At 32.6% G+C, this 26,499-nt stretch overlaps 3 protein-coding genes across 22 annotated transcripts in view; 2 read left to right on the forward strand and 1 right to left on the reverse strand.

The window, feature by feature from the left end:
- The window catches only part of pdm3 (pou domain motif 3), a 236,691-nt gene that overhangs the window by 204,596 nt on the left and 5,596 nt on the right, over nt 1-26,499 (reverse strand). The gene's annotated exons all lie outside the window — the stretch shown is intronic.
- Nucleotides 3,744-24,536, forward strand: LOC103315030 (uncharacterized). Of its 16 annotated transcripts, none has more exons than XR_010333186.1 (7): nt 3,744-3,878; nt 13,519-13,564; nt 13,734-20,640; nt 20,743-23,568; nt 23,620-23,831; nt 23,902-23,985; nt 24,082-24,536. XR_010333186.1 is itself a non-coding variant. In XM_064355107.1 (4 exons), exons 2-4 carry the CDS (start codon nt 7,038-7,040, stop codon nt 7,909-7,911), a joined length of 453 nt encoding a protein of 150 aa, XP_064211177.1. In that variant the 5' UTR covers nt 3,759-3,878; nt 6,903-7,037; the 3' UTR covers nt 7,912-8,248. The 16 variants fall into 16 exon arrangements, 2 of the variants coding, with proteins under 2 accessions (XP_064211177.1, XP_064211176.1); XR_010333190.1 differs by having other exon boundaries at nt 13,734-20,343; XR_010333188.1 differs by having other exon boundaries at nt 13,734-19,845; nt 20,047-23,568.
- On the forward strand, nt 8,248-11,348 carry LOC135265490 (uncharacterized). Its single transcript, XM_064355114.1, has 2 exons — nt 8,248-8,525; nt 10,297-11,348. The coding sequence occupies exon 2, from the start codon at nt 10,396-10,398 to the stop codon at nt 11,194-11,196; it is 801 nt and encodes a 266-aa protein (XP_064211184.1). The 5' UTR covers nt 8,248-8,525; nt 10,297-10,395; the 3' UTR covers nt 11,197-11,348.

Below are 26,499 nucleotides of genomic sequence, written 5' to 3' on the forward strand. Positions count from 1 at the left end.
ATAAAAATCTTTGTATTAAAAAAAAATAATTACGCGAAAATGTCCGTCTAAGATAAAGACTCTCTAGATATTCGTATCATTCAAGGGTGCAAGTGATTGCTATCTCAAAAATTTCTCCCGAAAACGTTTAGAAAATTATGAAATTAACGATCGTTCTTCCGACATGAGCAACAAGCAAGCAAACAAACAATAGATTAGATAATTTTTAGATAAAATTAGAGTTTAAGTGGAAAACAGTTATTGCGACAGGATTAAAATTCAAAATCCGATAAGAAAAATTAATTTTATCGGACACATGTTTACTTGTAATTTGCAATAAATTTTTTGGATAGTGCACTTATAACTCATAAAACATTTAATCATATACAGGTGTCCGGAAAGTCGCGCACCTCGTTGAAAGAGAGTGATTGGATAGTCTTCCAAAGTACTGAAAAAATGTTAAAAAAATCCCACATGCAACGTTTTTACATCCGAGCCTATACAAATTTTGGAAAAAGGCAACACTGCTCAAAAATACACATAAAAACTGAAATTAAAAATTATAATTGAAGTCTTGGATACCATTACAAGACGTTAAACACATTTAATTTATAGTGTTAAAACCCATGGTTACGCCGTTGTAGTATTGTTGTTAATCGGATTAGTTCGCCCATTATCGTAATTTTTATCTATGTTATTGAATGGACAGTTTTATTTATTGTAATATATTAAATACGAATAAATAAACAAATTATTTATTCGTATTATTTATTAAAATTTGCATTTTTCAGCAAAGTTGTTTCAAGTACAGGGTTTATGTTGATTTGTGTTTTATATTTCTGTGACTCTTCGTGTTATGCATTCATTCGTTCTTAAACTCGAAGAAATTTTGCGGGTCTGTCACTTTGACAGCATTCCCAAATTAAATTAAGCGGCAAAATATGTTCAAATTTCATAGTTAACTTGATGAGCAGTCATTTTTAAACACATTGTAGAAAATTCCTTAGAATGTAATTATTTTTTGCATAGTTTTCCAAAAAAAAAAACCATTTCTTATTGAATAAACGACAAATTCTGTTTAAAATCATGTTATCCTTTCCCTCCAAACAAATCATCGGACCTTTAATTTCTCATATTTTACTTTGGTGAGTTATTCACTAATTAATAATGATGATACACTTTGACCTACTTTAATGATTTCCTATTAGTTTTGACAAAATTGGTTAAATTAAAGAATTTATTATAAAAGTAAACGCAATAAGCAAATTTTTCGTCGAAAACCGCACTAGACCAAACAAAACAAGCTCAAAAACAGATTTCGTAGCAAAAATTTTTAACTCAGTTCTTTTGATGGAAAATAAATTAACATAAATACAAGGTGGTTCAAAAACATGTTGCCAAACATCGGGATCTTATTGAGCTCATTGAGGCAGAGAAATCTTGCAAATAAATCTCTAGTCGGAAATGAGCCGTTTTGCTTCTAGAGCCACCTTTGTCCAAAAATGTAATGCCGACTTGTTCACTTCAAAAAACTTTAATATTTAATTAATTTGTATCAAAAATAAGATATAAATATTAAATTTACAACTGTGGTGGCAGCATGTCTTTTTGTTCAGCGACATTGGCAAAGGCAACAAGAGGTCCATAATTCCATAACTCAAAGAGTAAATTTATATAAATAAACAGGTAATGGCGGTTTGAACCACTCTTGTAATTTTATCGTTTTTATCTTATTTTTAAGGCTAATTAATTAAATATTAAAGTCTTTTATGTGATCTAGGCAGTGTTTTATTTTTGGACAAAAATTGCTCCGGAGGCAAACCGGCGGATACGCTTTTGAGAATGGATACTAGAGGTCTTGTTAACCGCTAAAAAAATAATAAAAAATCATTACTCTTTATTTAAGATACAACAGCTCGTAAAAGTTGCAAAAAATGCATACTTTAATATGGAATTGTAAGAAAATCAGACCGGCTAACTTCGTCTTTAATGATTTCTTTTATTGTTTACTTGATTTATTATCTAATTTTTCAAAAAGAATTATAGAAAAACATTTTTTTTTGGTTTTTGAAATGAGTTAAAAACACCTGTTAAAAGTGCAGCAACATTTGGCAACATTTAGTAATGTTAGTAATAATGATAATTATCTTTTGGTTAATAATTTTCTAAACGTATAAAAATAGGTGTGCTTGTACGGCGTTTTTTTTTCAACCAAATTAAAAGTTATGGGAATTTTTTTCATCAAAAATAGTGTTCTGTATAGTTCTATTTAGTTGTTCTTAACAGCTTATCCACGACTTTTGATACACCCGATATGACAGAAGTTATTCCTTCTAAACTGGTGTTACCAGTTATCAATTATCATACCTATGTATAGGATATAGAATATAGAATATAGAATATAGAATATAGAATATAGAATATAGAATATAGAATATAGAACATAGAATATAGAATATAGAATATAGAATATAGAATATAGAATATAGAATATAGAATATAGAATATAGAATATAGAATATAGAATATAGAATATAGAATATAGAATATAGAATATAGAATATAGAATATAGAATATAAAATATAGAATATAGAAAATAGAATATAGAATATAGATTATGGAATATAGAAAATAGAATATAGAATATAGAATATAAAATATAAAATATAGAATATAGAATATAGAATATAGAATATAGAATATAGAAAATAGAATATAGACTATAGATTATGGAATATAGAATATAGAATATAGAATATAGAATATAGAATATAGAATATAGAATATAGAATATAGAATATAGAATATAGAATATAGAATATAGAATATAGAATATAGAATATAGAATATAGAATATAGAATATAGAATATAGAATATAGAATATAGAAGATAAATTATAAACTTAAAATTTATAAGGACTTGTCACACTTTCTTCATGATCCCGTTTGCTGCGAAGGGCGGAATAATAGCAATGTTAATGTTGTCAGTTTTACATAAGTTATGGTATGAGCCAAAGGCGCGAAATTAATGTTGTGTAACCTTAATGCATTGACGCGATGAACTGTAAACAATATTATGTCTTCTGTGATTGATTTTTGTTTTAGTAGCCATTTCCTCATTGCTTTTTTTTGCAAAAATATCGCTTTCAGAGCTCAGGTGTGTCAATTTGCATGTGACAAAAACCTAATTGCAAATTATGTTAATAGTTGTTGATGATAGATTGTGATATAGCAGATAAAATTGAAAACGAATTTACATAAATCTCATTTGCACATAATTAGAATATTATAAACAAACAGATTCAAATTTTTGTTGTGTGTGCAGGGTTAGGTCATCTTCTGCTGACATACTCACAGCTGTAACCACTTAATTAAATTGTTTACGTTGTAATTATTTATACTTAAATAAATATAAATGTCCATAAACTTACAAGAGGCAAGTACTGAAGGTCTGCCAGTTTAAAAAACAATCTAATTAACATTTTATTTCTAACAATTATATTTTCTTTCAGAAATTAATTAAAATGTGTACTGATTTTTGTACAGTGAGTTTTCGCAAAGCTCTTGTTGTATGTATTGAATAAACCAAAAAGAATAAAAAAGAATATTTGGGTTAACCAGATTCACAGTTACGTTTTGAGTGCAAAATTTTTTTTTTTCGGTTTTCTCAAATACTTTGTTGATTTGAACAACTGCGACATCATTTCAACACAGGTAGAGGACTAAAGTTTAATCTGATAAGTGATAACAAATTTTATCTAACTTGTTTACCCAACTGGTGACAAATTTCATCGAAAGTACACTTCTAGAACAGTTTAATGCAAGCGCAGTGTCTTTCAAAAATTAAACATGATGTCCTACTTTTCTACAATTTTCTGATATTCAACAAAAAAACTCGGTACGTACTGTTTTATTGGATTATTTGTTTCTAACTTAGAGGGCCTTCATTTATCATTTGAATCTGAATTTTAGATTCTTGGATTATTTTGCATCATTATTAATCATAATCACACATAGGAAATTTGATAACAACTTATAACTTAAAAGTGTACAAGTTATTTTCTGTAAATAATAATTAGTTATTGTTTGTCTAGAATAGGCATAAAACTAACAAGAAGTGAAGATTCTATTTATTTTGTACTTCCCATTTTTAACTTAACGAGTAACTGATAAGATGATACTTAATCGTATTTTTAAGTTTCTTTGTTCATAAATAAGACTGCAGTCTTTTTTTAATTTTTCAGCACTAAATTGTGATTTTACCTATAAAGTGTTTGCATTAGATAAATGTCTACCTGAAAAACATTGTTACCACATTTTTAAATTTTGCCTTAGGCCTAGTTTCTCCCCAAATATTTGACGGAAAAATAAATTTAAACTGCAGTTAAAACAATCAACGATTTTTGCATTATTCTTGACAATTTTTAAAAAATAATTACGTTCCAGCATTATAACGTGGTAATAATACGCAATCACTGAAAAGTGTTATTTCTTTTGTCCAGTTTTGGGTACCATTTCAGTAAGGTTTACTTTAGTAAGAAACTCAAAAACGTGTTTAAAACTGAAAAAAAGTAGAAATAACTCGTACCTATGTCGACCAAATTTTGTCATTTTCCAGCTAATTCTAAAATTAATATTACTTTCAGAATCAAACTTGATTTTTCACACAGTTTTAGCAAAATATTTTACGAGAAAAAAGCAAAAATTACAGTTTTTTTGATTACTCGGTTTGGTTTGAATAATATTTTGTCAAATATTTACGTTTCTGGCTGATAAACGTGTTAAACACTGAAAAACTGTAAAAATTAGTTAACTATCGACTTAATTTGGTAATTTTTTGGTTGGTTTTGGAACTATTGGCTTAAACATGACTTTCGACCACATGTAATTTTTTGCCTTGTTTTGACGAAATTTCAAAACAATTCAGACGTAATTAGACAATTTATTTCTCTTTGAGTTTTAGGTAATTTTTTCGAATAAACTTAATTTTTACTTCATATTTGAAAAAGAAGAAAAAAATTGTGCCCAATAGTTGTGTTTCTGGATAAAAAAACGTACTCAAAAAGAAAGACAGAAATGACATTCCTTTTGACCAAATAATTCATTTTTGTACAAGTGAATCTCTGGTTAAAAGCAAGTTGACATAATCTTATTTTCACCTAGTTTTAACAAAACTTAAAAAAAATTTCAAACCGTGTTTAAAAATTCGAAAAACCCGAATTCACACAGATCTCACTCTGACTAACAATTTATTTTTTGACCTTATCTCAAATTGTCTCACGTACAGCGACAAACGTTTTACCGTACTCGTATCAATAATAATAATTAATAAATAATCAACGTTATCTACTGTACATCAACCATATAATAATTGTGCAATTTGATAAAAATTTATCTCTCTATATTTTTTAATTTATGTATGTGAAAAACAAGTTTTTATCTTAAAAATAATATATTCTTTTTCATTTATAAGTGGTGCACTGACAAAACAGCCCGCGACAAATTATCTCCGACAAAAAAACTCCCGACTAAATAGCTAGCGACAAAACAGCCAATCACTAAAATACAAGGTGAAAAAAAATTTAAAAAGTTAATAGTATGGACTAAAATAAACAACTAAGTCTAAATGTTTGCAAAGTATTAGACAAACGATTAGGCCTGGTAGTGTTTCTTGGCATTGTTCACAAAAACATTTCAGTCAACATTCACAGCCGGCTGTGAAAATGTGCAAATACAGCTTGTATCAGAACTCACTCCCCACGGGAAATGTGCGTATAGTTTAAACAATTCTGAAGCTAAAGTTCCTTTACAAAAAAATTCTAACTCTTTGCGTTTGGGAGATAAGAACGTTTGAAAATACCCAATCACAAAAGGCTTTGTTCTGGAGGATTAAGGAATCAAAACACGTTGCTAGGAAAACAAAAATAGATAGAACGGACAATAAAAGCTGGCACTTGAATAATTTTTTATTCCTTAGTAACGCATCTACTGTATGCAGTACACCTGGGAGAGAGCTTCTGGGATTGGTCATTTTGAGACCTCTCTATCTCGCAAACTAAGAATAAAAGACCTAATTTTTTTGCATTTGCTGTTACCACTAGCGCCTCTCCAGTGGGGAGTGAGTTCTGATACACCCTGTATGTATAAAATACAAAAAAGTGCTTATAGTCTACCCTATAATTGTTTATCATTTGAATTTAACTTTAAATAATCAAGACATTTAATAAATGTTTTTTTAAATGTTCCAAACTTTTCAAACATTGTGATTAAGAACAATTTTTATCAACGTCATTATCAAAATTGTAAATTTTTATTTTTATTTGATTGCGTAATAGAAATGAATTTTCATTCAACTAATTTTTTATCCGTTTGAAATTTTGACTTACTTTTTGCTGTTTCAAAGCTATGTAAACGCCAACGAAATAATTTTTTTAAATAAGATTAATAAAAACGTAAAATAGTTGGTAATGATTAAATCCGTCATTAAAACTATAAATTAGGAAATTAGGTATTAATTTTTTGAAGTGCATAAATAATTTATAACAACTAATTTTGAGAGAAATTGGTGTTATATAGTTGACAAACAGCTAATAAAAACAACTACAAATCTTTTTTTTTAATTTTTAATTTATTTATTTCCACCATTTAAAATTTAGAACAATTTTTTAGTCGGTTTACTGATCGTATAATTTTTTATGCGACTAACGTCCAACTATGGTTGGAATGAGCTATTTTATTAAGGGACTGTTTTGTCGCTAGGCTATTTAGTCGTCCCAAATCCGCCCAAAAAATAGCAACATTTTTCGAAATCCAGTGAACCGATCAATATTTAATGTTTAATTATATTCGCCCTTCGCCCTTCATGATCAAATATTGTAGTAGTCTATTCCCTGCCAAAGTGCCACAAAATTTTAAAGTACAGAAAGAAAACTGACTTATCGACGGTGTCCCACAAGCCCACGGATGACATGGAACCGCCATTGTTTTTTCTTTGTGCAAAGTGTCCCGACGCGTCATTCCTGAAAATAGGAAAAGCACCCCCAAAATCCGTCTCACGATGAATACGGGGACCTCAAACGACCCCATTGGAGCCGACATTTTGGCACGCATGGAAAAATTGGAGCAAAAATTGAAGAAACGGCGCAAAACCAAAAGACGACATCATCGCTTACGGTCCCCGTCGCCATTTTCATCTTCTCGCGGGGACCAGGATCGGACCTGCAAACGCCGTTGTCGACGCTCAGAATCAATTGAAGTTTTGACCTCTTCCGTTGATGGTTAGTACTGAATTATTGTTCAACATAACCTCAAACTCAACATGCTTGTCCTATGCGACAATCCTGGCAGATAGCGGTCCTATGCGGCCAAGCCAAGGTAAAACAGTACTATGCGACCAAACCTGGCTGATATCGGTCCTATGCGGCCACGCCACGGGTGGAAAGGTACTATGGGACCAAAAACCCGTCTGTAGCGTGACTTACGCGACCTTGGAGGATTCTAAAAACTAGAGACCCTTTGTGGTTTACATCTATCACCTACGTCCTCTCTGGGGGACTGTAAAGCTCTGTTTGGTGTCCTCTGCGACCTAATTTTTCAAAATCACTGCTTTCGTATTTATTCCGACCGTTTTTTCTCCTTACTTAGACCCTCAACGGCCAGTTCTGGAGACAGCGACTCCTGATCCATTGCCCTTCCCGGTGGAGGCACCCCTTGATCCGGAGATTTTACTCCTTTTGGGAGCTCCACAGAATTCAGAGAAACCTTTGGGTAAGCCCATACATGCCAGTATTGCGGAGAGATGGACCGTGGTCCTCCAAAAAGGTTTAGATCCGGAAATAACCCAACAATTGCTCAAGAAGTACCCTGTAGGGACCAAATGTTCACGTTCGCAAAAACCCCAAGAGTCAATCCCGAAATTTCGGCTTCACTGACCGACTCTGTCTTGGAAAGAGACTTACGTTTATCCAATAAACAATTGCACAATGAGTGCTTGCCTAGCAGCAATGGGCAAAGTTTTATCTTTGCTCTTGAAAAATGAACAGCCTGATGGAACTTCTTTTATCGAAGCCCTTAGTGATTCCGGGAGACTCCTGTGTGATTTATTTTATCAAGACTCCTTTCTGCGCCGCACTTTGATTCGTGGTTCCTTAAATAATAAATTTAAAAAGACATTGGAAGAGGCACCTATCGACGATCTTCTTTTCGGTTCAGATTGGAGTGAGCGCCTCCAACAAGCCAAATCTCTTGAAAAATCTTCTCTTGAATTAAAAGCGGTAAAGGCAAAACCGAGATTACCTCAGAGGCAATCGTCAAACTTCAAACGCCCGCTCAAAAAGTCCCAATTGAGCGGGCGGCAAACAGCTCCGTCGACATCGACTTCGAGGGACAAGCCACACCATCAACCACGTTACTCCAACGCACGAACCTACTCACACAACTACAGGGGACCTCAGACGCAGTACCCGAAGGGCAGACCCTCTCTTACCCAACACAGCCGCCAATAACTGCTCCTTCGTATGCGGGAAGGCTTTCTCATTTTGAGAAGGTATGGAGGGAAATCACTTGTGACCCCATTATTCTTTCTTACATAAGAGGTGTTAAAATTCCTTTTATCCAACCGGTACCTCATAGCACACTCCCTGTTGAGCCATACTGGTCACCAAGTGAAAAAGTTGCCATTTACACAGAGCTAACACATTTACTGGAACTCGGAGCTATTGAAGAATGTTCTTCTACACCAAACGAGTTCATTTCACCTATATTTCTAACCCCAAAAAGCGACGGCTCCTTGAGATTTATCTTAAACCTAAAGAGTCTCAATAAATATATAGCTCTGGACCACTTTAAACTGGAAAACCGGAACACAGTGCTGAACTTAATCAGCAAAAATTGTTACATGGCGACCCTAGATCTTAAAGAGGCATATTATGTTGTCCCTATCGCGACTGAATACCGAAAATTTTTACGCTTTAAGTTCAGTAATCACTTATACGAATTCACGTGCCTACCGTTTGGTCTGAGTATCGCACCTTTTGTTTTTACAAAGCTGATGAAACCGGTAGTCTCCCTTTTGAGAACTCAAGGTTACCTTTCAGTTATTTACCTCGATGATTTTTTATTACTTGGTGATTCCTACAATTGTTGTTCCGAGAATATCTGTCAGACCACCTCACTTTTAACCAACCTCGGTTTTGTCATGAATAGGGAAAAAAGCCAGCTTATTCCCAATCAGGAATGCAGATACTTAGGCTTTATTTATAATTCACAAACCATGACGCTTGCCCTTCCTTCGGATAAAAGAGAGCTTATCCATAACGCATTATAGAGATTCAGTCTCAAAACTTCTGCAAGATTCGCAAACTGGCCCACATTCTGGGTCTCCTAACGTCTGCGTCTCCAGCTGTTTCTTACGGTTGGGTTTATACCAAAAATTTAGAAAGTCAAAAAACGCTAGCTTTAAAAAAGAACCGAGGTCATTACGGGAGCCTAATGCACCTTTCCTCATCAGTAAAAAATGATTTAGAGTGGTGGAAAACACACATCGTCACATCAAAGAATTATATCAGATCATATATCTTTTACATGACGATTTTTACTGACGCTTCAAAAACCGGATGGGGGGCCGTTTGTGGAGATGATAGAGCCCATGGCTTTTGGTCAAGCTCAGAAGCAAATTGTCACATCAATAAATTAGAACTTCTCGCGGTACAGTTTGGGCTAAAATGCTTTGCAAAGGACCAACACAATTGCGAGATTCTTTTACGAGTTGACAACACAACAGCTATCGCACATGTAAATAGAATGGGAGGTACAAAGTATCCCCATCTTAATAAAATTGCAAGGTCTCTCTGGCAATGGTGCGAAGCTAGAAACATTTGGATATTCGCGTCCTACATAGAATCCTCAAATAACAAGGAAGCTGACGCTGAATCTAGGCGATTGAAACCGGAGACTGAATGGCAATTATCAGACTTTGCATACTCAGACATCATAAAAAGATTTGGTTACCCAGAAATCGATTTGTTTGCAAATAGACACAACGCGAAGTGTGAGAAGTTCGTCGCCTGGCTTAGAGACCCCGGAGCGTTAGCTATCGATGCCTTTACGGTGTCCTGGGAAGATTACTATTTCTATGCATTTCCCCCATTTTCGGTAGTTCTACGTACACTCCGAAAAATTATTTCAGACAGGGCCTGTGGTATTTTAGTCGTTCCGAATTGGCCAACACAACCTTGGTTCCCTCTTTTCATCTCACTTCTTACCAATAAGCCATTTTATTTTAAACCATCTAAATATCTTTTAACTTCTCCCGACAGACGACGACACCCGATCTGGAACCAACTTTCCCTGGTGGTAGGGCGATTATCCGGGAAGGTTTCTACAAAAAAGGACTATCCATTCATGCGTCCAACATAATGATTTCATCAATCGCCCCTTCTACCCTCAAACAGTACTCTTCAAGTCTCAAACGTTGGTGGTCCTTCTGTCATCAGAACCGAATCGACATCTACACATTTAACGTTACAAAGATCTTGGATTTTCTTACTGAATTATTCTCCAGCGGCTCAAACTACGGCACAATTAACAGTGCCCGCTCTGCACTTGCCCTACTTATCTCACCAGAAGTAGGAACCGATTTTCGTATCAAACGGTTTTTCAAAGGGGTTGAAAATCTAAGACCCGGGAGGCCTAGATATGAGATTACTTGGGACCCTCATATTGTCCTAAAGTATCTATCTTCCCGCGACAATAAGTCCATCCCACTCGATTTCTTGGATAAGAAATTGGCTATGCTGCTGGCGCTCACCACCGCACATCGGGCCCAGACCTTGTCTCTTACTGACATTCGAAATATAGAGGTCACATCCGATAAAATACTCATCAAAATCCCCGACAGAATAAAGACTTCCAAGAGAACCAGACCACAACCTGTTCTTCTTCTTCCATATTTTAAAGAAAGGCCCCAGGTATGCGTGGCAACCACACTCCAAGTTTATATGGAAAAAACAAAAACCTTGAGCAGCATCCACACAGACCTTAAGCCGGTGGATCAAACAAGTATTGAAGGAAAGTGGTATCGACACGACCATGTTCAGTGCTCACTCTACTCGCCATGCGAGCACATCAAAGGCCGATCATACGGGTATCAGCTTAGATGTGATCAGGAAAACAGCGGGCTGGTCCTCCAATTCAAAAACCTTTGCAGTTTTTTATAAAAGACCGCTTCAAAATAACCAGTCGTTTGCAAAGGCAATTTACTCGTAATAAGTATTGCCTGTGTTATGTTTATGATTAATGTTACCTTGTTACACGATTCTTACGTTACTTTACTATTCTATACTTCGTTAATAAACGTTAATAAAAATTTGCTGCTGTGCTTTAAACATCTACAATATTTGATCATGAAGGGCGAAGGGCGAATATAATCATAAGATCAAACGAACTTACCTAAGTGAAGTTCGATCTTGATTATATGAAGCCCTTCGCCCGAGATGATCATTCCCACCCGAACCCTTCATTGGATATGTGTGGAGATCCTATATATTTCTAAGTAGGCACTACAGCTGTACCCGATCATCTCATATAGCAGCAAATTAGCTTTAAATCAATGGCGGTTCCATGTCATCCGTGGGCTTGTGGGACACCGTCGATAAGTCAGTTTTCTTTCAGTACTTTAAAATTTTGTGGCACTTTGGCAGGGAATAGACTACTACAATATTTGATCATCTCGGGCGAAGGGCTTCATATAATCAAGATCGAACTTCACTTAGGTAAGTTCGTTTGATCTTATGATAATATCAATAATATTAAATTTGTAACAGTCTGTGTAACACTATTTTGGCTCTTTCATTTCAGGGTAGCAAATTTCTAATCGATATAGAAAAACTTTCTTCATTTAATAGCAAATGCAAAGTACCAGAAGCTGTTATGAAAATTAGATGCTATGTCAGTATTTTAAATGCAGATTTTCCAATGTTGGTTGATTTCGAATAACCTACACTTAAACTAGGATACAGCTATCAAAATGAAATGAAATGCTTAGAGCCATGATTCCTGTAGATATCATTTGTAATCCCTAAATATCCTTACACTTTCAGGCCTCTACATACAGAGTGCTCAAAAACTGGCGCACCAACTCAGTGGTACGTTGTTGAGAAGCATGTGTAAATCACGGGAAAAATCTTAAAAAAATTCCTAAAGTCATATTTTAAAAAATCTGGAGCTACAAACTTATTATGTTAATTTCTTTAGTTTTCATTATTTTTTATGTTTTTATGTTTCATACCAGGTAATCGTTCCGTAACAGAACGATGAATAATTATTTTTGAATTTACTATCACATTTTAGCAGTTTTTTTTAATTTAAAAAAAATTAAAATTCACCCAAAAAATCATAATGTCTAGATGTGCCAACACTGGGAATTATTTCCTAGGAAACCGTTTCAAAAATAATTTATTTTTATTGTTGATCATATTCTATTGCGATCACGACTGTTAGACAACGTTGCCACATATCATTTATCTAAAATCCATTATTTATTAATAACTTTAATGCAAAGAATTTTTTTACTATTTTTACCTTTATATGTAAGCAACTCTTTACCACACTCCATTGAGTTGGTGCGCCGGTATATAAATGCTTAGAATACATTCTTACACATTTTGCATCTTATAAAATTACCAATTCGAAACACAGTTATGACACCAGAAATGATAGCATCTTACTGGATAAATTGCGATTATCCAGATCTTGGCATAGTGTAAATTACTATGCTATCAAATTTTACAACGCCCTACCAGCGAGAGTTATTTATTAAACTTATTTATTAATAACGAAATCCTTTTATGCAATTGAAGAATATTTTCAATGTAGTTTTTATGACCTATGATGTTCCTACACTTCTCTTGACCTATGCAAAAAACTTTGTATTCTTAGCTTGAATAATTATTATTATAATAAGTGATGCATTTTTGTCAGGGTTTGTCGCCTTTTAGTCCAGGTACTGAAATTAATTCTCGTGACTAAAATGACGTTTTTAAAACTTGGTACATAATATACAAGGTGTGTTTAAATGATTCTCATCTAGTTAACTATGTACAAAACTTATGCCGTTCTGCTCAATTGATTCCTCTGGCAATGAATGTCAAAACTGTTAGTTGTGAAATTCATATATTGCTAAAATTGCCAATTAATTACATTAGAATATCTCATTGAAAAGCAACCAAAATGTTACACTGTGCAAGAAAACAGCTCTATTATTGAAGCTTATTTCCGAATTGAAGAGGACTTAGTAAATGAAGAATGGCAATATTCGATGTTTGAATGCGTGCTATTAGTTCTAGAAAGCGGCATTTCTAAATTAATAAGTAATTTCCAGGCGACTAGATGAAAATCATTTTAACACACCTTATACAATTACCAATTACCAACATACTAGAGACAAACAATCGAGTTTATAGCTTTTTCTTTTTAATGTATTTTAACAATACATTTAAAAACACATAATAATAGTTGGTGCTAATTATGTGTTTTTTTAGATATTTTGAAGACTAATCTCGCAGTGTTAGGATGGCGTTTTCACCGGTAAGTAATTAGTTAATAATTATTAAGTAATACTTCAATAACTCACACCTTGTATCCATGAAAATTACTTATAACATGAGTTTGATTTGACTTGAGTGTTGTCATTGTAGAAAATTTATTGCAACGGCATTATGCTACATTTTTCATAGAAAATCATTTCGGTTTGCAGTCTTTTCGCAAAAAAAAAGGAACGACCAGTAGAGGCAAAGAATACGAAATCGTTTTTTCAAGTTACGTTATTTTAAAATTACTCCAAGATGACAAAATTGAGAATTTTTGGTTATCGATGGACAATGACAGTTTTGGTTCATTTGACGATGCCGTAATTGAAATTAAATATTTCGGTGTGGATCAACTTAAAACCTATGCAATTCAGTTAAAACACAAAGAAAGTCGCGGGGTTTCGGTAGAGAACTTGAAAGAAGAAAAAGGGGATTTCAGTCTCAATAAATATTTCGAGGATTTAGAAAAAAATTGCGGAAAACATTTCAAGATGATTCTATTCACCAACAGTAAATTTGCAAATAAGTTACCTATGTTCGAGTTGAAACTTGGAAGTGAAACCTGTGTTGTTGAAGGAAAGGAATGTGAAACACATATAGATTTTCTTCCAACTGCATCTAACGGCCAGTGTCACAAATTTCAAATTTCAAACACAACGTTTAATGAATATTTCGAACAATTTCTATTCTATTCTGGTCAGATGAAAACACACAGTTTGAAAACGGCATCCTCAAAAATATTTCGAGAAATGTTCTCTTGCGAAGAGAATATTTTTACTGACTTTTTAATGTTTGTAACAGAATGGAGTATGACTAAAGGAATGAAACAAAAATTGGACAAGTCATGGATTAAACATGCTATTGCGATTCGAGTTTTAACCCCTTTCATTAAACCGTTGTCATTTGATAAAGAACCAGAAAACTCAAAAGGGACCGAAATCCTACGAAACGCTATTGGAAAATTTCCAGTCACCGTATTTGAAACGGAAGAGGACGACAAAATAAAAACTATTTGGCAACCACTTGTTCGAGACGTTGATTTTGAAAAAATGAATAAAATGCGAATAAAATACAACGTAATGTCAAATTACGTAGGAAAATTAGAAGACTTGAAGAAAGAAAATGTTGCAAATAGTAAATTATTGTGGCTTGTAAAAATGTGCCCTTTGGTTGTTGAAGGCCACGTAAAAATGTCGGCACTTGATTTAGTCGAAGATGGCAACATTGTTATCTTAAATCCAAAATTTAACGTAAGCAGTTTGAAGTGTTTAAAAGACAAGAAAAATGTTTGTTTTCAAAATTTGGGGGATTTGGAAAACTACAAAGAAGTTTACGACAATATGTTGGACACCTACCAGTATTCCATCGAAGGACAAGAAAAAGCGAACTTAAGAAGTCTAGTTAGTAATGGATGCGTAAGGGCCGAACATTTTACAACCGATGCACTTCTAGAAATGAGCACAAGTGATGTGAAACTAATTGGAAGCAAAGAAAAAACCTCGTTGCCCAAGTATCATATTCCAAGAAGATTATCTAAAATCGTCATCGATTCCAAATTTCTAAACAAATTTACTAACAGAAGCATAGTTTTTATAAGTTGTGTTAAAGATATGCACCATTTTAAACTTTGTTACAAGAATGTTGTTTTTTTAACAATTCAAGATATCTCCATTAAAGATGATTTAAAAAGTACATACAAAGATAAAAAAATTATAGTTACAAGTGAAGCTGAATTTCCTCGTCAACAACTTGAAGTAATGTGGTCTCAAACTTGTAAAGAATTTCAAAATTGTCATCATTTCAATTATCTTGACATGAGGTGCCTAGAATGGATTCGAAGCAAAAATGGTGTTGAAGAATTAAGGGAATATCAGCTCAAAAGTGAGTGTTTTGTAAAAGAAGCCACCTTCTTCAGTTATTCAGATCAAAATCTTCTACATGTCTTTTGCGAAAATCCAGGAATGGGAAAAAGCACTTTAATGAGAAGCTTGAAATCTCAAACTTCTTCTTCGTGTTGGACAATTTTGGTTTTAGCAAGTAACCACGTAGAGCATTTTCGAAAGAATAAAGAAGCGGATGTTGATAATTTCTTGAACTACATTGTGAAGGAAAATTGTAAGAAGTATCAAAACTTTGACAAAACAGTTTTGAAAAGCCTGGTGAATAACAACGTGATTGAAATACTGTGGGACGGCCTTGATGAAGTTTCTCCAATAGTTTTGAAAACAATTAACAATCTGATTAACAAGTTTCTTCAAAAAGGTGTCAAGCAATGGATTACTTCTAGAATTTGTTTAAAACACACTCTAGAAAATGAGTTCAACGTATTTTCAAGATCCATCAAACAATTCACTAAACAAGATCAACAGAGTTACATGAAAGATCGTCTAAAATGTAGTGATGAAGATTTGTTGTCTACTTTTTCAAAAATTCAGTCCAGTATTCAACTTTTCCCAAACAACGACATTTTAGGGATTCCTCTTCAATTGTTCATGTTGACAGAATTATTTCTTGAAGATGAGGCAAAATACTCTGCTTTACTAGATAAAATATTCTCTATTGCGGATTTATACGAACATTTTATTGAAAAAATAATTCGTGATAACTTTGAAGGGAAACAAAAAATTCCACTTAATGTTTCAAAAAATAATGAAAGATTTGAGAACGAAATGTTACAAGCTATTGACGATTATAAAGTGATAGCATTACAACTATATTTTGGAGACCAGTTTGACAAAAATAAAAATAATGTGCATGATTTATTAACAAAAATTAAAGAAGAAACGGATCCTTTTGGTTTCATAATAAACGTAACACAAGATTTAACACCTCAGTTTTTACACAACTCTTACGGTGAATATTTTGCGGCTTTATACTTAAGTAAAAATTACAATCAAATTCATCTGATTAAAACATTTTTTGCTGAGGAAAAATACGACAACATCCGATTTTTCTTGGATTTAATTTTAGCAAAAGATTGCAAAGCTCATATAGCCGTGTTGTATAAAAACAGTCAACTTTTAGACGATTGTACTGAAAACGACATCCATTTTAAAGACAAGATAGGACGCAGTAGTCTAGAACTGTCTTGTCAGTGGAGTAACAAATATCCCTTGTTAAAAACTGAGAAGAAAAACAATTCTTATACAATTTACGAAAATTCATTAGTAAACTCTACATACAGAAAAATGGTGAAAAATTTAGATAAGGTTTCAAAACATTTTCAAGATGGTGAGGTGGATGTACAACTGAAAAAAATTATCCTTTTATTTCCTTTTACAATAGCATTCTTTGATAACGTTCTTGAATTAGATGAAAAGATTTCTCCGTCAATATTTTATTATTCAATCAAATTTAATCATACTATTGTATTATCATATTTTAAAGACATTCCTTTTATTCATATTAAAAGCTTCAACTCAAGGACAATGTTAAATCTAACAATTCAATTTCGAGCAATTCATTTTGTTAATACGCTACTTTCAAATCATAAATATAAAGATTTCATATTTAAAGACATCAATGTTTCATATGAAATGTGCCAGTTGGAATCAAAAGAATTTTTAAAAGCTTTTCAAGATTATGGCTGGGACATTAATATGTTACACACCAACGGCCAGGCGGTAATACACCTTGTTTGTAAACATGGTACCCTTTCTACATTAAATTTTATTCTTGACAACGGGGCTCAACTTAGTCTACCTAGTTGTTCCAAACAAATGCCGATACATTACGCATGTGAAAATGGAAATGTAGATGTTGTAAAATTACTTTTAGATAAAGGTGTGAATGCGGATATCCAAGATAATGATGGCAAAGTGCCGATACATTACGCATGTAAAAGTAGAAATGTAGATGTTGTAAAATTACTTTTAGATAAAGGTGTCAATGCGGATATCCAAGATAATGATGGCAAAGTGCCGATACATTACGCATGTGAAAGTGAAAATGTCGATGTTGTAAAATTACTTTTAGATAAAGGTGTGAATGCGGATATCCAAGATAATGATGGCAAAGTGCCGATACATTACGCATGTGAATATTTTTTGAATAGAGATATTGTAAAATTACTTTTAGATAAAGGTGTCAATGCGGATATCCAAGATAATGATGGCAAATTGCCGATACATTACGCATGTGAAAGTGGAAATGTAAAAGTTGTAAAATTACTTTTAGATAAAGGTGTCAATGCGGATATCCAAGATAATGATGGCAAATTGCCGATACATTACGCATGTGAAAGTGGAAATGTAAAAGTTGTAAAATTACTTTTAGATAAAGGTGTCAATGCGGATATCCAAGATAATGATGGCAAAGTGCCGATACATTACGCATGTGAATATTTTTTGGATAGAGATATTGTAAAATTACTTTTAGATAAAGATGTCAATGCGGATATCCAAGATAATGATGGCAAAGTGCCGATCCATTACGCATGTGAAAGTGAAAATGTCGATGTTGTAAAATTACTTTTAGATAAAGGTGTCAATGCGGATATCCAAGATAATAATGGCAAAGTGCCGATACATTTCGCATGTAAAAGTAGAAATGTAGATGTTGTAAAATTACTTTTAGATAAAGGTGTCAATGCGGATATCCAAGATAATGATGGCAAAGTGCCGATCCATTACGCATGTGAAAGTGAAAATGTCGATGTTGTAAAATTACTTTTAGATAAAGATGTCAATGCGGATATCCAAGATAATGATGGCAAAGTGCCGATACATTACGCATGTGAATGGTTTTTGAATAGAGATATTGTAAAATTACTTTTAGATAAAGGTGTCAATGCGGATATCCAAGATAATGATGGCAAAGTGCCGATACATTACGCATGTGAATGGTTTTTGAATAGAGATATTGTAAAATTACTTTTAGATAAAGATGTCAATGCGGATATCCAAGATAATGATGGCAAAGTGCCGATACATTACGCATGTGAATGGTTTTTGAATAGAGATATTGTAAAATTACTTTTAGATAAAGGTGTCAATGCGGATATCCAAGATAATGATGGCAAAGTGCCGATACATTTCGCATGTAAAAGTAGAAATGTAGATGTTGTAAAATTACTTTTAGATAAAGGTGTCAATGCGGATATCCAAGATAATGATGGCAAAGTGCCGATCCATTACGCATGTGAAAGTGAAAATGTCGATGTTGTAAAATTACTTTTAGATAAAGGTGTGAATGTAGTCATTGTAGATAATAATGGCAAATTGCCGATACATTACGCATGTGAAAGAGGAAATGTAGATGTTGTAAAATTACTTTTAGATAAAGGTGTCAATGCGGATATCCAAGATAATGATGGCAAATTGCCGATACATTACGCATGTGAAAGTGGAAATGTAAAAGTTGTAAAATTACTTTTAGATAAAGGTGTCAATGCGGATATCCAAGATAATGATGGCAAATTGCCGATACATTACGCATGTGAAAGTGGAAATGTAAAAGTTGTAAAATTACTTTTAGATAAAGGTGTCAATGCGGATATCCAAGATAATGATGGCAAAGTGCCGATACATTACGCATGTGAATATTTTTTGGATAGAGATATTGTAAAATTACTTTTAGATAAAGATGTCAATGCGGATATCCAAGATAATGATGGCAAAGTGCCGATCCATTACGCATGTGAAAGTGAAAATGTCGATGTTGTAAAATTACTTTTAGATAAAGGTGTCAATGCGGATATCCAAGATAATAATGGCAAAGTGCCGATACATTACGCATGTGAATGGTTTTTGAATAGAGATATTGTAAAATTACTTTTAGATAAAGGTGTCAATGCGGATATCCAAGATAATGATGGCAAAGTGCCGATACATTTCGCATGTAAAAGTAGAAATGTAGATGTTGTAAAATTACTTTTAGATAAAGGTGTCAATGCGGATATCCAAGATAATGATGGCAAAGTGCCGATCCATTACGCATGTGAAAGTGAAAATGTCGATGTTGTAAAATTACTTTTAGATAAAGGTGTGAATGTAGTCATTGTAGATAATAATGGCAAATTGCCGATACATTACGCATGTGAAAGAGGAAATGTAGATGTTGTAAAATTACTTTTAGATAAAGGTGTGAATGTAGTCATTGCAGATAATAATGGCAAATTGCCGATACATTACGCATGTGAAAGAGGAAATGTAGATGTTGTAAAATTACTTTTAGATAAAGGTGTGAATGTAGTCATTGCAGATAATAATGGCAAATTGCCGATACATTACGCATGTGCACGTGGAAATGTAGGTGTTGTAAAATTACTTTTAGATAAAGGTGTGAATGTAGTCATTGCAGATAATAATGGCAAATTGGCGATACATTACGCATGTGCACGTGGAAATGTAGATGTTGTAAAATTACTTTTAGATAAAGGTGTGAATGTAGTCATTGCAGATAATAATGGCAAATTGCCGATACATTACGCATGTGAATGGTTTTTGAATGGAAATATTGTAAAATTACTTTTAGATAAAGGTGTCAATGCGGATATCCAAGATAATGATGGCAAAGTGCCGATACATTACGCATGTGCACGTGGAAATGTAGATGTTGTAAAATTACTTTTAGATAAAGGTGTGAATGTAGTCATTGCAGATAATAATGGCAAATTGCCGATACATTACGCATGTGAAAGAGGAAATGTAGATGTTGTAAAATTACTTTTAGATAAAGGTGTGAATGTAGTCATTGCAGATAATAATGGCAAATTGCCGATAGATTACGCATGTGAAAGTGGAAATGTAGGTGTTGTAAAATTACTTTTAGATAAAGGTGTGAATGTAGTCATTGCAGATAATAATGGCAAATTGCCGATACATTACGCATGTGAAAGTGGAAATGTAGGTGTTGTAAAGTTACTTTTAGATAAAGGTGTGAATGTAGTCATTGCAGATAATAATGGCAAATTGCCGATACATTACGCATGTGAAAGAGGAAATGTAGATGTTGTAAAATTACTTTTAGATAAAGGTGTGAATGTAGTCATTGCAGATAATAATGGCAAATTGCCGATACATTACGCATGTGAAAGAGGAAATGTAGATGTTGTAAAATTACTTTTAGATAAAGGTGTGAATGTAGTCATTGCAGATAATAATGGCAAATTGCCGATACATTACGCATGTGAATGGTTTTTGAATGGAAATATTGTAAAATTACTTTTAGATAAAGGTGTCAATGCGGATATCCCAGATAATAATGGCAAATTGCCGATACATTACGCATGTGAAAGTGGAAATGTAGATGTTGTAAAATTACTTTTAGATAAAGGTGTGAATGTAGTCATTGCAGATAATAATGGCAAATTCCCGATACATTACGCATGTGAAAGCGGAAATGTAGATGTTGGAAAATTACTTTTAGATAAAGGTGTGAATGTAGTCATTGCAGATAATAATGGCAAATTGGCGATACATTACGCATGTGAAAGTGGAAGTGTAGATGTTGTAAAATTACTTTTAGATAAAGGTGTGAATGTAGTCATTGCAGATAATAATGGCAAATTGCCGATACATTACGCATGTGAAAGTGGAAATGTAGGTGTTGTAAAATTACTTTTAGATAAAGGTGTGAATGTAGTCATTGCAGATAATAATGGCAAATTGCCGATACATTACGCATGTGAAAGTGGAAATGTAGATGTTGTAAAATTACTTTTAGATAAAGGTGTGAATGTAGTCATTGCAGATAATAATGGCAAATTGCCGATACATTACGCATGTGCACGTGGAAATGTAGGTGTTGTAAAATTACTTTTAGATAAAGGTGTGAATGTAGTCATTGCAGATAATAATGGCAAATTGCCGATACATTACGCATGTGCACGTGGAAATGTAGGTGTTGTAAAATTACTTTTAGATAAAGATGTGAATGTAGTCATTGCAGATAATAATGACAAACTGCCTGAAGATTATGCATATGAAAGTGGAAATAAAAGTGTTGTAAAATTACTTTTCTCTTATAGGTATTAATAATGTTCCTTATTTCATAGATACGGGTAGAGGTAGTACACTTTTATCTTACAAGTGGTTACTATGGTATTATTTGTTTTAGTTATTTTTTATCTTACTAATAGAAGAAATTGGACATTTGGTGTTTTTTTATACTATCGGTGAAAAAATTTAACAAAAATTGTTACATATAAGAGAAAGCGTTGTATGTATTATACACGTAAAGAAAAGTTGGCATTATCTGCAAATGATGTGTAATAGGAGACTACTATTATCCTTCGACACTTTCAAAATTTCCGGTTATTCTCCTGGGTAAGATAGTTTTGACAACTGGTTGGCATTTCTCAATACGAAACGTCAGATTATTCTTAACAGATTTAAAGCAACTTTAAACCTTGTTGAATCTAATTTAAAGAATAAAATGTTGTATACAATACGTTTTCTTGTAAATCGGTTCATTTATTTCACCTCGTGGATGATAAACCACTCGTTTACACGCGAGGTTAGATAATCCACTCATGATATAAAACGTCCGATTTATACTCAAACTTGTTAAATAAGTAACTATTACATAACGGATAAAAGAGTGAATGCAGACACTACGTTGTAATATCATATTAGGCGATTAGCAAAGTATTGGCTGTTACTTGAAGCAGAAGCATTTCCACTAAAGTATTTTGTTAAAAACTCTTACATAAGATATTGTTAAAGCTTTTCTAATGTCAAACGAAAAACAATCAATTCTAGTTTTTTGTAAAGATAATAGTTAAAATTTTGACCATGAGGGAAAGTAAAAATAGTGAAGTAAATGTGGGGAGTTATGACAATTTCATAATCTTGGTGCTTTTATTCAAAAGTTCGTTTACAGATTCAGTTTTACGCACAGGTTTAGAAAAAAAAAACAAAAAATCTTTATTTACTCAATTTTTTGCAAAATGTTTTGTAACAATATTTGGAACAGTGGTATGATGTAGTCTCACATCCACACAAACACTTACTTGAATCCACATTTATACAGTGTGAGGACACATAATGAGTTGCATTAACAGACCATGAGCTTGAGAATCAAAATGACAGAATATTTTTTTTAAATAAATGTTGATGTATACGTAGAGGCCAGGTTTAAAATTTTTTGTTTAAAACAGCGTTTTGAGACACACTGATTTATTAAAAAGCTACTGAAATCAAAACCCAAAATTACTTTTTAATTTAAATGTGCAGAAAACTGTGACACATTTTTTTATTTATTTCTATGAAAATGAGTACCATGGCGAGCATAAAAAATCATCAAAATTGAACGCACCCTGTAAATCCACTAAAACGCCAGTTTAAACGTCATTTTCTTCGTAACGATGTTTCTTGGTAACCGATAACTATTCACAAGCTGCTTCCAAAATGTCTTGTGAAAAAAAATTATCACCTATTGTAACAACGAAATAGACAAATGTAACCTTTTTGCTGAAAACATAAATTTATTCCAAACTTTTGGTGTGCCAAACTTTTTGAAATGTTTCTGTTAACATACTAGCTAAAATAGCTAAAAAAACATTTTTTACGTGTCAGCACGGTGTTGTACAGATTTATTATTTAATTATGTATAATTATTAACAAATTTTTGTAAGTACAGGCTGAATTCGAATCTGAGTCTGCAATAGGCGGTGAATAAACAAAATGTGGTTAACTTTTTTAAACTGTTACATTGACGCAATGTTGCGAAATGCTCTAATAAAAATCTGATTGGTGCATTTCAAATTCCGCCTTTCTTACACTTTAAAATATGAATAAAGTATTAGCTGATAGAGTAGAAATGTTTTTATCTACCTAATGTTTGTCACAATAAAAACCGATCAACAACAGAAAATGAAGCACAGAAACACAGGATTTGCTACCAAGAAGCAGAACAATAGTGAAGGGGTGATATCTGAAAAAAATTTCAAGAATCGAAATGGGAAAAGGCATTTAGAAATAAAAAGCAAGAATAATCATATTGGATCAAATGACGTTTTTTTTTAAATTGGAAGGGTGTTGGAGCAAAGAAAACTTAAAGGTTTCATAAGGAATTGTAAAGTGTAAGTTGAATTAAAATCAAATATTCCAGATCATGACATCAAACAAAAAGAAATGGAAAACAAACCCCGGAAGGAAAAGAGACAGGTCGCAGGTGCCAGGTCATTGGTAAAGTAGCCAAAAGAGAGAAGCACAAGAAAATTTGGGCAAAGGAGTTCCGTGCTACTTTGTGATACCTAAAAACGTAGTTCGAAAATTTTCCATAGGTTTGGACAAAATTCAGGAGAAACTTCTAAAAGAAAGGTGAGCACCTAAGTGAAGAATTATTTTTTCAAATATGAGAGACAAAACAATTAAAAATTGATCATTCCAGGTTCATCAAATCTAACGATGTGTGAAGAAAGAAGGGAAGGTAAACTATTTTGAAAAATCAAGAACAAAAAGGAAAAGTCAATAAGTAAGTACTTGTAAGTATATTTATGCTTTGTTATTTTTGGTCAAATTTTAAGAGATAAAATAAAAAACAATAATTAAATAAAAAAAATTGCAAAAGGGAAAGACAATACGAAGAAACTGTTGCTGACACTGAATCAATAAAAATGTCGATGAAGAGGCCGTGTTCCAAGAAAACATCACCCTTAGATCATTCCATTTTGTTAAACCTTCACGAAGAGAACACTCGAACCACTTATGCTGATCTGTATGAGCATCTCCTTGATCCATTTGGAGAAGAAAGAAGATTCCCTCCTAGTAGCAAGATTCAAAAGTTGATGTGGGTTGTTAGGAAGAATTTAGAATTGTAAAGTTAGGGCAGATTCAAGATACTGTGATATGTTAGTTTATTGAGGCATCAAACTCTTTTGACCGGACATATGTCACAAAGGGGTCAACTTTCTGGTGTTACGTAATTAACTAAGTTTTGAAGGATAGGTTTTGCTAATGTTATGTAAATTTCATAAAAGAAGGTCTAACGATCAAATGTCAAAAAAACTAAAGAAATACGAGGAACGGGGTTGTTTTTTTATCTGGTAATTCTATACCTTTCCTGATATTTGGTTTGAACACTAAAAGAATATTCAATAACGACAAATAAGCTGTTCCGTTTAAACCCCACATTAAAAGTATTGAAAGTTCCAATAATGATATTTATCTAAAAGTTGGTACGCAGTCATAATTCGTTGAGTTCTGCCCAATGAAAATATTGTAAAGATGACAGCACTTCCGGTTATACTGGAAGTTGCTATTAACTTTCTTGTTTTAAATGGAAAGCTATATTTTTCACTGCGTTTATGTATTAGTTGAGTTATTTTGATAAGAGTTTTAGATATATTAGGATTATTTAAAAAATTTTGGATTTGCACCTGTCACTTAAAACTTAAACTTAACTTTGTGTTTGTTGGTCTTATAAAATTTATTCTTTAATATTACTATTATCGGTTAATAGTTAATAAGAAATTTATAGCCTCAGAACCAATTGTTGAAACAAGTACAAACTGTTCAAAAATAATGGTTGTGCAGCAAATACGAAATCAAATTCAGTGTAATGTATTGTTAAATGACTGAATAATACCTAAAACTAGTTTCCAGGACTAGTTTCTGGTTTTTCTCATAACAATAGTTTACGATGTTTTATACCATAACATATTTGTAGAATAATCAACCCTAAGTCTGATACTGAAGTCGAAGAAAGCTAGGACGTCAAGTTTTTTAAATATTCATTAGAAAGTATCAATATTTGAAAATTTTTGCAACATCAAAAATGTTACAGACTGCTTCTTCTGCTGTGCTGTCAGGGTCAGTTTAACTTAATCTAGACTAATAGTAACCGAATAACATATTTTTATTCCGGACACCTCAATACCTTTCTTCATCTTGATGGAAAAATTCACCATGTTCATCGCCTAAGCTTTCCAGGTTTTGTTAGGATAATTACGGAAAAAGTTGTTTGGGCTTAATTTACATTCAACTGATGATATTTAAAAGCAATTAAAATCTTTAACGATTTGTTAATCACGTCAATAACGAATGCCAAAGACACCATAAAAAAGATTGATTCAAAATTTTTGAGAAATTAAAATGACACAGATTGTTTCATTTTGTGCACTGATTAGTGTCAATTTCTCGCATTGTAACCAGCAGTAATCGGTTACAATAAGATTTTTATCCCAAAAACCTTAGCATATCTCTTTCCATAACACCTTAAATTTTGATGAAAACGTTTACCATTTGATCGCTTAAGTTTCCCAGATTTTATTAGAATCATTTTACCACAAACAAAACAAAAATGGTTTGGGCTTAATCTACATTCACTTGACGATATTTTAAAGCAAATAAAATGTTTAACAATTAGTTTATCACAAAAACAACAACTGCGAAACTAGACACCAAAAACAAATTTTCAATAATCTCTTGTTAAAAGATTTTTTTTGTAAACTAGTGATAATTGTTTCCTTAGTCCAATTTTCTGATTGACTAATTACTGTTTAGATAAGCTTTCTGAAATCGATTCCCAAATTAAAAACTCGAAAAACAAAAAAAAAACAAGTTGTATCGACTTCAAAATAGTAACATTCCAAAAATATTATGAATTGAAATAGTACATTTATTTATAAATAATAATGGACCTTGGTTATAACGAACTCAGTTACTTCGTTATATCCGATTGTTTGTTTTAGCCGTACATACTTTGTCTTTCAAATTAAATGTATTCTAAAGTTTTGATTTAATACACGAATTAAAAGAATCACATATTTTTTTAAGTAAATTACATACATATTTTAGTTAACTAATTTTATATGTATAGAATTTTAGGAAAATTATGAAATGTAAGGATAGAGAAACAAATTAATCAAAAAAGCACTTAGAGATTAAATTATTATTTTTACATAGAGAATGACTCGTTGGTCAATATTATTAATTGATTTTTATCATCTGTTGATATTTTGAACCTTTGTGTTTTTAATACAACTGC

The sequence above is a fragment of the Tribolium castaneum genome, chromosome 2, assembly GCF_031307605.1.
Source record: "Tribolium castaneum strain GA2 chromosome 2, icTriCast1.1, whole genome shotgun sequence".
Taxonomy (NCBI): domain Eukaryota; kingdom Metazoa; phylum Arthropoda; class Insecta; order Coleoptera; family Tenebrionidae; genus Tribolium; species Tribolium castaneum.

Coding starts and splice junctions, on each gene's coding strand:
- LOC135265490 (XM_064355114.1), top strand. CDS start 10,396: ATGATTTCATCAATCGCCCCTTCTACCCTCAAACAGTACTCTTCAAGT.
- LOC103315030 (XM_064355106.1), top strand. CDS start 7,038: ATGAATACGGGGACCTCAAACGACCCCATTGGAGCCGACATTTTGGCA. Junction 7,258..7,624: donor TTTGACCTCTTCCGTTGATG/GTTAGTACTGAA, acceptor CTCCTTACTTAG/ACCCTCAACGGCCAGTTCTG.